At 36.5% G+C, this 14,985-nt stretch overlaps 1 protein-coding gene across 1 annotated transcript in view; it reads right to left on the bottom strand.

The window, feature by feature from the left end:
- Positions 1-1,336, bottom strand: part of LOC140157687 (15-hydroxyprostaglandin dehydrogenase [NAD(+)]-like) — a 4,999-nt gene extending 3,663 nt beyond the window's left edge. Inside the window, exons 1-2 of the mRNA XM_072180927.1 lie at positions 1,017-1,336; positions 383-509 (exon numbers count right to left, since the gene is read on the bottom strand). Of these exons, the coding sequence (XP_072037028.1) occupies positions 383-509; positions 1,017-1,109 (220 nt within the window). The 5' untranslated portion in view covers positions 1,110-1,336. The remainder of the gene's footprint in view (positions 1-382; positions 510-1,016) is intronic.
- Between the last annotated feature and the right edge of the window lie 13,649 nt (positions 1,337-14,985).

Consider the following 14,985-nt stretch of genomic DNA (forward strand, 5'->3'; position numbering starts at 1 on the left):
TCATGATTATGTTGGATGTTTCGTTACCTTCGAAACAGGCGGAAAATATCGGGTTATATAATTGTAATTATATTATGTAATGAAAAACGTTTTGAAAACGTTTTATACGAAAAAAACCCACTACAACAGCTTCTTAAAATGTCATCAAAATGTTGTTGTAAAATATTTTTAGGCTAACATTTTTGCAAACTATTTAGTCAACACTTAAATAACATTATGGTAGAATGTTTTGCGGCAAGTTTTCAAAAACTTTTTTGATAATATTAAAACGTTTTATACCATTTATATAATATCAACATTTTCTGCAAAACGTTATTATGTTTGCTGGGAAGTATAATATAATAGCTTTCTTAATTCTACATGTAGTCAGGGGCCTTCTCACCTTGTAGATCCTCCTTGCTCGTTACATTTGCCTTGCAGAAAAGAACTCGACCCTCTCCGTAAATTTCTTGAAATTCATTACACGTTTCCTGTCCTTTTGTCTCATTGAAATCGACTATCGTAACACCCTGTATTATCAAAGTGAAAAACTTGAAGATAATACATGTGGCATGTTTATGAGAAAAATAAAAAATAAAAAAGGGGACCATTTGTAGGGCACGTTGGCGCAGCGGTACAGGCTCTGCCTTGTAATCAGTGGGTTGCGAGTTCGAGCCCCGGCGGTGCTATCGTGTTGTGCTCTTGGGCAAGGCGCTTTACCTTACTTGCTTCTCTCTACCCAGGGGTGAAATGGGGAGCTGTTATGAATATTGTCCATTGAGCGCCGCCCAAAGGTATGAGCATGCCTTGGGCATTGTATGGCAGCTGACATATTATAACGATAGCGGAATAAATGTAAAGCGCTTTGGTACATGTTCATGTGAAAGGCGCTGTATTATATACACCAACATTTATTTTATTTATTTTAATTCAACAGTTACTGGCTATAATACTGGCATGCATGTGCACATAGCGCTATTAATAATACACCGAACTCTGGACTAAATCACGAGGATTGCCCTTATTTTATCATTTACCTTGGCTCCTTTCTTGAGGAGATTTTCCACCAGGACTTTTCCGATACCGTCCGCTCCACCTGTAATCAATCCAACTTTTCCAGAGATATCCATGGTATTGAAAATGGGACAACGACACAGTTAATTCACAACCCTGATGCTAACATAACATGCTATTGAACTAAATTGGTGTTGCAGGATGATCTATATAGTTGCCGTGATCAACAGATAAGGAGTAGTTTTAGTTCTTCACGATAAATAATTTTGGCCGTGACAAGTTCGTAGAATAGGCTACACGGTGGTGGTGCTACACTGGCCGGTGTGCATTTGCTGTTTTCGTTTGCCTATACGAAAGAAAATAGCATAATGTAAAGCGCAATCTTAATAACCATGTTAACCCGTGTTAACCCAGAGAAAGGGTATTCAACGTCACTGCAAAAAATATTGAGTAAAAGGTCACAATTCAACAGTTGAGTAAAACATTTGAGTACAAAATTACTCAACATTGAGCTCATATATATAGGTCACAACTCAACAAATGAGTGAAATATTACTCAACATGAGCTCAATGTTGAGTAATTTTTTACTCATTTGTTGAGTTGTGACCTATATGAGCTCAATGTTGAGTAATTTTTTACTCAACTGTTGTGACCTTTTTACTCAATGTTGAGTAAATTTTTTTTGCAGTGATTGTAAGCATTTCATTTAAAAAAAAAAAAAAAAATTCATGGCAATTTCAATATATATTCCTTTTTCGTTATGTATTAACGTGAGTTCTAACATGTCTAGTATCAGCTCAGACCTTTCTGATCATAGAACAGAGTTAAGATTTGGTTGATGTCCATCCGTAAGGTAAAGCGTATTATGACAAATGAGAAAACTTATGATACAGCAAGAAACGTATAAAAAAACGTATAAAACCGTATAAAGTTGTTCTCTAAAACCAAGTTTTTTCATCAATTAAATAACCCAATGAGAGGAATGTTGGTGCGTTGGATGTAGCTTACATTATTTTTGTATGTTTATACAAATTGTCAGAATCCGCCGTTTGAAAATCCTTCGTTTTCATCCTTCTTTCGTACCAAGTTCTCAAGATCATAAACGTGTTCCATGTTATTTTACGGAATGTTAATAACACTTAACCACCTACATTATTTCTCAACTTTCTGGCGCTCGCTATTCCATTTACTAGTAATTCTCACTCAAAAATTGAAGCTAGTATTGCAAAAACGAGGTTCGTCATCGGTGTGTCTGAAATTTCAGAACCGATATGCTCGTTTATTCTAAGAGCCATTGTGCGGACGCGATTGCAATCACCTTATTGCATAAAATTATAATTATAGCCACTTTATCAAGGAATTGCGCGAGTTGAGTGCGCTGGACTATGAATTTCTGTGGGTTCAAGTCCCCGTGCTGATGAATTTATTTTTCCTCTAAGATTGCATCTTAAAGGGGTCTCCGGCAATCATAACATTATGCCTTATATGTTAGAAAATAATTATCAAACATAAATCACATGGTTTTATTTGAAACAAACTCATATTGATCATTAAAACGAATAAAAACAGTCGGCTCTCAACACGCGATATTCAAAATTCCCGCGCCGAAATTGTCTAAGTGCAGTGACGTAATGGTTACTTGTGTTCCATTGTCGTCAGCCTTCGTTGTATTACTGAGACGTCATTGCACTCGACAATCTCAGCGCCCGGGAATTTTGAATATCGCGTGCTGAGAGACTGATGTTTTTATTCGTTTTTATGGTCACTCTGAGTTTGTTTTAAATAAAACCATGTGATTCGTGCTTGATAATTATTTTTCTTATATATAAGGCATAATGTCGTGATTGCCGGAGACCTCCTTTAAACGTCCGATAAGATTGCATCTTAAACGTCTAAGATTGCATCTAGACGTGTAAGGTTAGGCTTCTTTAGAAAATATCCGCCATCCGTACCCGTAAGCCTAATAGCGGCTAGACTATGCCATAGTCGAATTTTATTAAAAATATGTTATTTAATAATCATGATGAACCCATTTCGTTGAACTCAAAATTATACTGATGTTTATTAAAATTAAAGTATTCAATAGTAAAATGGTCATAAAGAGTTAAAAATATCAGACGATTAGTGACAATAAAAGTAATTGAATGCAACATTATCTTGCATAATTATAACGGCTCACTTTAATACTGAACAATTCTGATTTTGGAATCTACCAGTTTATTGATAGCGAACCCCGAAAACTGGGAAGCTAACAAACAGAGGGAGTAGGGTGACTGATCAGATGTGAAAATCTATCAATTGTGCACACATTAATTAAATGAGAGTTTTAAACTTAAATACAATATCCAGAGTATGCACAATGGGCAAGTGGACTACGGGGTAGTCTAAATAGCGGCTAACATTTTGATGGAAGCTTTGCAGTAGGCTATCGCTACGGCTCAGCTTGATTGTTGAACTGGTAGATAAAAAGCTACTTGGAATCATAATGGGCGCATACTTTGTGCCGAATTTTGCCTATGTCCAGCATAAATTGCCCAGTCCCATTTTCCAAATATGAAATTTAAAAAAATAAGTGAACTTCAGTTTGGCAGAGGTGGGCCTCGAACCCACGCCTCAGCTGCATACAGAATCTCCAAGTCCAGACCGCTAATCTATTGGACCACATGAGTTGTTGGTAGCCCTATTGAATTTTAAACATATAGGTTATAGACGAATCCAACGAGCCAAGTCATGGTCAGGATTTGGTCGGCCATCTTTGGGTAGCCGCTAGCACCAACCTGGTGTTTTGAGCGCCCCATTGTGCAAATAAAAGTCGCCTAACACCAAGGGGTGACACTAAATTCACGGTTGTTCTATTAGCAACGCAAAACCTATGAAAAATTCCGCTGGTTTACTAGCTAGAAAGTGAGGCCAGTTATCGATCCGTTATGAATAATTCATGTTCGACCCCTTGGATCATGTTAATTGATATTGGCAAATAACAACGTTGTTAGTTCTGCGAACTTTACCTGTGCAATAAGAGTATAGCGCGCCCCAATACATCTGGGCACAAACCAGGCGAAAACGATCCAGTTTAATGAAATGGCGGACGGGTATTCCCATCAGGCACCAGTGATATGTTTTTTCAAAGAAAGTCTACTAATTTGATATGAAATGTCATTTTGCAATAGCAAAGTCAAAATTAGGACTTGCTGTCAATAATATGAAGGAAATATGTGACAGAGGCAAGGTGTGAAATACAAGTAGTATTTGAGTTACAATAACCTTTGATGCCCGACCTGACCTTCCATCATGGCGCCTTATTCGTCTTATGTATTTCTATTATGCTCTCAAGTAAAATTAAATACCAATCTGCACTAAGCAGACAGAATGTTACTTGGCTCCCAGCATGAATTATTGATTTTATACGGAGGTAAAGAAATGCACAGTGTATGTGCAAGCCGTGCAACAATACTCCACATATTTACAGTAAATCTGAATAGTGGTCACATGTTGACATACCATGTGTTCGGGAAATCACGTGGCAACATTTTAAGATTTCAGGCTTGTTTACTAGTTAATTGCCATTTGTACTCTTTATTATTTATCTTTGTTAATTAACATATATTTTAAATGCTGATAAATCGTGGTTGGCTGCCCATGATATCTGTTAAATTCAATGTTTTATGAATATAATTCTACCACGCCAGAGGGGGTCGTGCAGCAGAATTTCACACCACCTGACCTAGGTAGATTTCGAAGCTCTGCTCTTCAAATTCATGTAAATTTCAAAGTTTATACACTTAATATATTTAATATGATACTAATTTTTTGTTATAACCAACTGGTACACGAAATATACTAGCTTATTACCTATACAGAAAAGTGATTATCAGCCTTCACTCAGCAATTTGACATGCCCGGCATATCCAGGCCCCGGGATCCAGGCATTCTCCGTCTGGCCAACATGACTGTCGCCCTCAATACGTCTGGGCACAAATTTAAATAACAATACGCTATTTACATATCAATGCGGGTTCATGCTAATTAAAGCTGCCGCTTCCAGGTATTGTTCTATGCTAACACCTAGAGAAGGTGCTAGGACGAGGAAGGTTAATCGTTAATAGAATAATATATACAATAGAGATAATTCCGCAGGTAATCCCGTCGCATCTATTCATACATAGTCCTTTTGTTCGCAGTTAAATACATCCATTTGTAGCGTTTGATATGGTGTATAAGACCGCCATGGTTGATCAATTTGCACGCTGGAATTGGAAATATTTCCAATGTTTCTATAGACAATTTGTTGGAAAGTATTTTTTTTTTGTAAATATAGGCCTATAAGTTTATGATTGTTAGCATTTTTTCAGAGAAGTGATGATTATTGATCATTTTTATTTAGTTTTTTCTGTATTTTCGGTGGTTTCCTGAAGCCTGATAATCAAGATATTCTGGTACAAGCACTACAAGCAGGTTGCACTCATCACCTGTGTATATATATGTCTGCAATCATAGATTGAATACAATACCGCTTTTTTTCAAATATACTTATCGTACAGCTGCGAGTGATCAGAATGATATGGTTCAATGCATAGATACCGCGTGTAGTTAATCCGATTATTATGTCACTTCAACAGCGAATAGACCACGTAGAAGCTGTGTGTTTTGCCGAAAGGAACTGTGGGGCCTATTGTGTTGTAAACTTTAATCATTCGTTTGTATATACCTGTGTTTTCGCGGAAGGTGTAAAACGGGTGATGGAATGCAGTTTAAAATTTCCGCCAAGGCCGAATCATTTCACATTTTGGGTGCATTGTAGCCGACGGGTACCCAACTAAAGGCTGCTAGTCAGGTGTAGGAATGCGTGGATTTGGATTCGTCTATAGACGAATCCAAGTAGCCAAGTCATGGTCAGGATTTGGTCGGACATCTTTGGGTAGCCGCTAGCACCAACCTGGTGTTTTGAGCGTCCGATTGTGCAAATAAAAGCCGAGGAGGGTTAATAGAATAATAGCTAATAATATATATAAATGGAGATAATTCCGCAGGTAATCCCGTCGCATCTATTCATATACATAATCCTTTTGTTCGCAAGTACATCAATGCATAGATACCGCGTATAGTTAATCCGATTATTATGTCACTTCAACAACGAATAGACCATGCTGTGTGTTTTGTCGAAGGAACTGTATTGTGTTATTCTTTTGTCTACCTGTGTTTTCGCGGAAGGTGTAAAACGGGTGATGGAATGCAGTTTAAAATTTCCGCCAAGGCCGAATCATTTCACATTTTGAGTGCATTGTAGCCGACGGCTACCCAACTAAAGGCTGCTAGTCAGGTGTAGGAATGCGTGTATTTGGATTCGTCTATAGGCAACTCCAACATTTCTCGGGTATAGCATAGAAATACAACAATACGTGTATTGTGCTGCACACAGTACATAATATCGATTTTGACTGCATCGTGCGTGGTATATTCGAAGGCGAATATTCGGCTTCGAATACTTTTTGGTCGTCAAAATATATGCGGCTTCGAATATAAAACTATGAACCGGAGAAAGATATATTTCTTCAATTCACAGCGTTGCCCGACTTTTAACAAGTATTGCCCGTTGACCTAGGTAAGCAAAATTTAGATAATTTATACAATAATAGGTAAACTCAATATAGAGGCCCTGCATGAAATTATCAATTGGCTCCAAACAAAGGATTTGAGCCGGTGTCCTTCACCGTAGTTATGGCGGAGTGCAGTCCATTCAATCAAATGTTGTCATCAACCTATTTGATCGTAGTGCAGGGTTATGTGTGTGAGACGAACTGTCACGGTAGATTGCAATCATGCTTTTGTTGAATGCATTTGAGTAGTCCGCCATATTTACGGGATGATACGTCACATGCAAGGCCTCTATTGAACTTCTGTCATGATTTAATGTCTGTAAAATAAAAATGTATAAATAAATTAATAAGTTAATGAGGCTGTGTACTCTCAGACATGCATGTAGTAAAAGTGCAATAACTTTGTAATTATTCGCGCAAGACAATAAAAGTATACATTTTTATGAAGGCAAGACATCAATAAATCTTAATATAAATACAGATTTGGGGTAAAAACAACAATTATGAAGAAAATCACAAAAAGTGAGTTTTTGGCAATATTTGTTAGGTACATCATAACAAAAAAACACTCTTTCCAAAATATTTTATTTTGTTTTTAGCTCAATCTTGAGGCTCCATTCCAAAAACGTTTTTTTAATTTTTTTGATATTGGCCTTATTTTTTGAGATATTGACTATATAGGGCATCAAATGGAACTGTTTGAAATTCACAAATTCCTATTTGCACAAAATGATGCCTAAAATTGGAAATAGACCAAAATATAAAAAAAATGAGAAAACCGTTTCTTGAGTCGATCATGCTTTTTACGATGATCATATTTTCTTACCTATAGATGCTGTATTTATTGAGTTATCGTGTACCTAAATCGTCATTTTACCGAGAAAATGAACATTGATATAATGGCCGTTGAAGTTTAAAGTGGTCACATTTTGCACTTTCATCGAATCTCGCAGGAGAATGCAGCAGTTTTTATTTTTCTACCTTACGTTACATAAACATCGGGTAAATCCACGGCCCCTTGAGAAGTTTGAGCGAAATCCATTCATAACTTGATATTTAAATCGGGGGAAAGAACTTGAAAAACCCCACATTTTATCAGCTAAAACGGAGCCATTTGACCACTAGGTTTTTGTGCTTCCGTGGTGTTTCCATAAGATGCGCCGCGCATGCAGATAAGCATCGCGTATGCGTAGCGTATTTGTGCGTTAACAAATTGCGCGATACGCAACGCGATGCGTTGTTGTGCGCGTGTACCCTGCTGGTACAACAAAGATTTTCTTTCCTTTTCAATTTCAAACACGAGTGGAATAGTGAAATAAAGTCCTTAAAATATTGCAGTTGGAGTTTACAAATCTGGGTTTTCATTCCTTGTATTTATAAAAAACATAACAAAGTACAAACATATCAAACAAACTCAATTTTGCGAAAGAAACAATGTCTAGAGTACACAGCTGCCTTAATAAAGAAATAAATAAGTCAATAAATAAGTTTTAAGTTGGGCCAGTAGGTGGAGATGTATGATGCGCGCGACATTTTGGGGTTCATAATATAGGCCTACAGCCTATGTAGTTAAATTTGGTGTCAAATTAAAGCTTGTGATGAGACCAATACAGTAAGCATAATAAATGTTGTACAAAATTATTAACATTTGAATAATTGGCATATAATTAGCATAATTTGCGGGGTGGAGGGGTGGAGGAGCAAATTTAATAACAGTGACCCCAGGGGTCATATAATGCAAGAGGTCTATTTCTTTTTTCCTTTTTTTTACAATTCACTTTAAACTGCATACTTTAACACCATACAATCATATTCCAGGTAATTTAATTTGCTTTGAGAAGCAATTTTGCATGTTTTATTTTCTGTAATTATCAAACACATGGCTAATTGTTATCTAATCAAGTATAACATTATAATTATAATTATAGGCATATTAATAGTAATGCGTTGAGTGTTTAAAAAGTAATATCGTATCCGCCTTTTTTCTTTCTTTTTGAAATGACATACTCGTTACAAAAACAAATCAGCATGGAAAACATTTTTTTCGTCAAAGGCAGATATTTGGTCTATTCAGTGTCATAAAGCTACAAATAGACGATCTTTTAAATGGCTATTTCTTTTTCAACCTTATTGTTTGTATTTGTAATGTTCACACAATCTGACAAAATGTCCCAACTTATACCTAATGTGGATCGAGCCATTTAACATGTGCTTGTAGGCCAACGATTTTGAATTAAACATGTTAATATTGTGATATTTTAATTCCCCTAGAACACCACAGTTAAGCGTCCAAAATTGTAAGCGGGTTTTCTTTTTTTTTACCTCATTATTTCGTTAAAATTACTCGAAAACCCTCCTAAGAGTTATTACTAATATACATTTCATAATTTTGGGCAAAGAATAGCCAAATAGTTGACCGAAATCGTATATTTGCACCAATATTTGACTGAAATCGTATTAGCATAACCGCCCCTTCGTGGCTCACACCACATTTCGCCAAAATACATTCTAGAAACGCTTGCTGTTAGAATAAGAAAAATTTTAATGCTAATTTATTGCACATTCTAGGAAGCGTGGTTACCTTTTTAAAATAACCGAGTGAGAGGGTTTTCAAGAAAATATTTTTCCTGTCAAAACTGAAGCATCCTCTGCATAAAAGAAAATATGAATATTAACTGCACATCATATATAACGATTCGTGATATCCAATTGTGGCACATTTGATGTCGTTTAAGAAGCAGAGAATTTTATTTCAATTTTATATACGCCAAAATATTTTTTTAATTGAGCAAAAATAAGGATAGAAAAACGTTGAAAATCCTATGTGAATATTACATTAGACCCGGCAAAAGATTACTGTTTCGTTTTTATGGTAATCTAATCTTTTATTTCCTGAAAAAACATTTGGGGTCTAAAATGGAATTTTTATGTAATTGATAAAAACATCGAACGTGATACAAGAAAATGGTAGGTTTTCCTCTATAGTATTTTACTGACCATGGAAATGTACTGACACACAAGCACGTGTCAAAATCGATATAATGTATTGTCCATACAGACGCCCAGTTATCACTGTTTATTATTGGATTTTTTTTGTATAAAACACGCAGTTAACTTAATTGAGCGCTAATAATACACATAAATGTTTTTAGGCAAATAAAATTCCAAAATATGGTACGTTTTCTGTCTTTGCTTGTCACGTGGTAGGCCTATGTTGAAGTTGCGATTATACCTTCAAATAAGTTTCAAATGAATTCCAAGAAGACAAATGGCTGAGTGGTCTAAGGCGCTGGGTTCATAGTATATCCAAAGCAGTCCGCCGCCGCCGTGAGTTCGAACCCCGCCTCCGCCAAACTTTAATGAAGTAAAATTAAAATTGAAATTTTACTTTTAAAAATTTCATATTGGGGAAATGTGACTGGCAGAATTTATGTATGGCGTGGAGTGGTGTGTTCGTGGCTTTATTTAAAGAGTTTCAACTATACGAAAATATTTCTGAAATATGTCTATCTGATTGGTTGATGGTCAAGAGGATTACGGCATCTTCAAAGCCTCTTGCTGTAATTCTCTAATCGATATCTATTATAGGACCGATCTTTTGAAATCCATACAACCGTGTCAAATGAAATAGTCTCGGATCATAATTTGTGCACGATACAACGTTGATACTTCAGATTTCGGAATTTTATTTAAAATAGGCATGAATCACATTGAACAGGTTGAATGCTGGCAAAAGTAGATAAAATAACTATGGGTCGAATTTACATTAATCAGTGTCCTGGGCCAGGATAACATGTAGGACTCCTTCGCATTCTAAAACAATACTTCATCAAATGTCCTTGCTTTCATTTTCTCATTTATTTTAATTAATTTCTTTATTCACTGGCTCTGTGGTAAATCCGGTATTGCCAAATATTTCTCGTCCATTACCCGTGTTAATCTATTTATTTATTAAAATGCACCATCTATTAAATTCCTGTAAGACAATGTATAGGCCTATAGTGTACCGGGTATTTGATAACAACATTTATGGCCAGCATTGTAGTTTCAGCCCGAAAATGACTAAGAAATTAAAGAAGTTCCTCCACAAAGTAAGACTAATCTAGTTGGGAAATCCTATATTCTATAGTTTGTGATCAGTCAAACATTCAATTGGCAGGGGAAATCAAGCAAATATTGCCTCACAACGCCTCTGGTAACGCCCTTTACTCCCAATTTTTCGGTCACTCGTGGGGGAAAGCCTCTGGACGAGAAAATCCGCAACATGCGTGGGGCAGCTCCACCTACCGGACACAAAATGGTCCCGAATGGCCGTGTGCATCTTCTTTTTTAGAACGTTAAACACCTTATTTAGGGGCAAAAAAAGTGTAATGTTGCAAATTACCACAACATATCACCTTTGTTTGTGCTAAAATAGTGTAAAATGGAAAGGTTTTGCGCGCTTCGTGCGCAATTGTCCCAGTAAAACAGGCCAAAAATTTTGACCATCAGGAACATTTTCATGAGGGGCGATATATGCATCGCCGCTCATCGCCGCTGATATGCAACCGGGGACACCAATAAAAAAAAGTAAGTGCACACCTGTATGGCATGCAGACCTGGTAACGGGGGCAACTTGATAATGTTTATAAAAGCTCTTTGCTATAGACATTTAGTTCATGAAGAGTGTGTTTAATATTTTGTAATGAAATTTGTATGCAACTTTTTATGCAATTTGCCGACAACTTAAATGCACTTTTGAATCACATTTTGATAACTTTACGCTACTGTGCGACAGGGACGGAGATGGTAGGGACACGTGAGCATTTCATTCAACATTTAATAAAGAGGTTCTGTGTACTTTTATGGAGTTATCAAAAATGACAATTCAATTAAATAGAATGACATTTTATATTAATAGAATGACTTTTCAAAGTAAATCAAAAGGAATTTTTATTATTATTACATTTTGCAGATATTAATTTCGTGCCATCATCGGCACCTGTGTGCATTTTATGCATTTTTGCAGAGTTTGTATTCTTTTTGCATATCAATACCATCAATACCATAAGCTTAATGACATTAATGATCCTAGTGTGTACTTTCATGGAGCTGTAGGTAATTAAAAATAATGACAAGTCAATTAAATGAATTAGTGAAATACATTAGTGAACCAGACAATTTAAACTTTAAGTGCATATCACTTGATTGATAAACTTTACTTCGAGGAGTGTTAAATGTCAAAAATATCATTTTTTAATAATTTGTCATAAAATTTGTATTATATCGCAAATATCAAAAATTCAACCTTATTTGATATCAGTTAAGGCTATTCCTCGCACTCAGAATGCAATTTGGTATTGCTGAGTAATGTGCTATTATATCTCAGCCCTTAACGTCAAAATGAGTCAGTAAAATGCGTGATTTTAACGCGTGATTTGTAAAAGAACTCGAGGGGATACAACCCCTCTCCCAGCAACCCCTTCCCCTCAAGCTTGTCTCCGCTAGCTGATCTGTTAGATTTTACGTTTGCTTACGTGCAGTGACTTTTTTCTTCTAAAATAGCCTCTGTTACAAGGGGTCTGTTTTTACACGATTTCATATATAAAATATATTTGGGCATGGCGGAATTAGTATATGATTAAAAATAGACATACTCTTAGGCCCAAAATAAAATTGGGATCTTGTTGGTGCATCTTTTTGTGATGCAGTAAAAAGCCCACATTGTGCTGCACGTCATTGAATTAATTGAGGTCAAATCTAAGTCAATTTTCAAAAAATCATTTAAATATGAAGGTCAAGAGATTCCAAGCTAATTTTTACATTAACCGAACTACTGAGCCATATTTTGTAACACGGACTACGAAGGGGGGGGTGTGATGTTGTTGCAACCCCTCACCCCCCCCCCCCCTAATTTTCAGTTATAAATGACATATACCGTTATATTTGGTACCATGGGTCTCCTCTATCCAGTGATACCACAATAAGTATTTAAATATGTCCCACATTAATGCCGATATGACGTCATTAGGTGATATGGCACCCATGCAATTTTGGGAAATGCTGGCTATGTACAAAAGTACAGGCAAAAAATCTAAAAAATGCGATTTTCACCGAATTTTTTTCTTCAATATAAACATGATAAACGGAAATGACTATTTCAACCTAACTAACAAGTAAAAAGTTAGTAGCTCTTGGAATAATTTCACAGGAGGGAAATGAAAATCATTGCTGTAGAAACCAATGGTGGATCTCCCCCCCTCTATGGTCATCTTTGACGACCGGTCCTACCGCCGGTAAGGTCCTGTGGTACAACTTTTCATAAAAGGATGGGTCTACGATTAGATTAGGTCGTTTGGGAGTAAACGCGTGCGTGGTTTTTTTTGTAACGGGTAAAAAATCTAGGGGTTGGTTCTAGGTTTATTGATATAGCCCTAACCATTGGGCCACCGTGCTTCCCATGAAATATGTGATGCGATCAAGCCAAATCAGTCGGAACTCGGAAATATTGATTCTGAGATATAGCCAAACAAAGGGGATATTTCCTTTTGTTTCCTATTGTTTTGGAAACTCTTTAACTATTCATATCTTTGGAACTGGTTGTTCAATTTCAATGCGGTTTTCTGCTAAATGCACCTTTGTAAATGTTTTTCAATATCCTATAAGAAACTGAAAATTTAATATTTCCGAGTTCCGACTGATTTTGCTTGATCGCATCACATATATGAAATTTAAAAAAAATAGTGAACTTCAGTTTGGCAGAGGTGGGCCTCGAATCCACGCCTCAGCTGCATACAGACTCTCCAAGTCCAGACCGCTAATCCATTGGACCACATGAGTAGTTGGTAGCCCTATTGAATTTTAAACATATAGGTTATAGACGAATTCAACGAGCCAAGTCATGGTCAGGATTTGGTCGGCCATCTTTGGGGAGCCGCTAGCACCAACCTGGTGTTTTGAGCGCCCCATTGTGCAAATAAAAGCCGCCTAACACCAAGGGGGGTGACACTAAATTCACGGTTGTTCTATTAGCAACGCAAAACCTATGAAAAATTCCGCTGGTTTACTAGCTAGAAAGTGAGGCCAGTTATCGATCCCTATGAATAATTCATGTTCGACCCCTTGGATCATGTTAATTGATATTGGCAAATAACAACGTTGTTAGTTCTGTGAACATTACCTGTGCAATAAGAGTATATAGCGCGCCCCCAATACATCTGGACACAAACCAGGCGAAAACGATCCAGTTTAATATGGCGGACGGGTATTCCCATCAGGCACCAGTGATATGTTTTTTCAAAGAAAGTCTACTAATTTGATATGAAATGTCATTTTGCAATAGCAAAGTCAAAATTAGGACTTGCTGTCAATAATATGAAGGAAATATGTGACAGAGGCAAGGTGTGAAATACAAGTAGTATTTGAGTTACAATAACCTTTGATGCCCGACCTGACCTTCCATCATGGCGCCTTATTCGTCTTATGTATTTCTATTATGCTCTCAAGTAAAATTAAATACCAATCTGCACTAAGCAGGCAGAATGTTACTTGGCTCCCAGCATGAATTATTGATTTTATACGGAGGTAAAGAAATGCACAGTGTATGTGCAAGCCGTGCAACAATATTCCAAATATTTACAGTAAATCTGAATAGTGGTCACATGTTGACATACCATGTGTTCGGGAAATCACGTGGCAACATTTTAAGATTTCAGGCTTGTTTACTAGTTAATTGCCATTTGTACTCTTTATTATTTATCTTTGTTAATTAACATATATTTTAAATGCTGATAAATCGTGGTTGGCTGCCCATGATATCTGTTAAATTCAATGTTTTATGAATATAATTCTACCACGCAGAGGGGGTCATGCAGCAGAATTTCACACCACCTGACTTAGCTAGATTTCGAAGCTCTGCTCTTCAAATTCATATAAATTTCAAAGTTTATACACTTAATATATTTAATATGATACTAATTTTTTTATAACCAACTGGTACACGAAATATACTAGCTTATTACCTATACAGAAAGGTGATTATCAGCCTTCACTCAGCAATTTGACATGCCCGGCATATCCAGGCCCCGGGATCCAGGCATTCTCCGTCTGGCCAACATGACTGTCGCCCTCAATACGTCTGGGCACAAATTTAAATAACAATACGCTATTTACATATCAATGCGGCCTCATGCTAATTAAAGCTGCCGCTTCCAGGTATTGTTCTATGCTAACACCTAGAGAAGGTGGTTAAGTACATCCATTTGTAGCGTTTGATATGGTATATGAGACCGCCGTGGTTGATCAATTTGCACGCTGGAATTAGAAATATTTCCAATGTTTCTATAGACAATTTGTTGGAAAGTATTTTTTGTTGTTGTAAATATAGGCCTATAAGTTTATGATTGTTAGCATTTT

The sequence above is a fragment of the Amphiura filiformis genome, chromosome 7, assembly GCF_039555335.1.
Source record: "Amphiura filiformis chromosome 7, Afil_fr2py, whole genome shotgun sequence".
NCBI classification, from domain to species: domain Eukaryota; kingdom Metazoa; phylum Echinodermata; class Ophiuroidea; order Amphilepidida; family Amphiuridae; genus Amphiura; species Amphiura filiformis.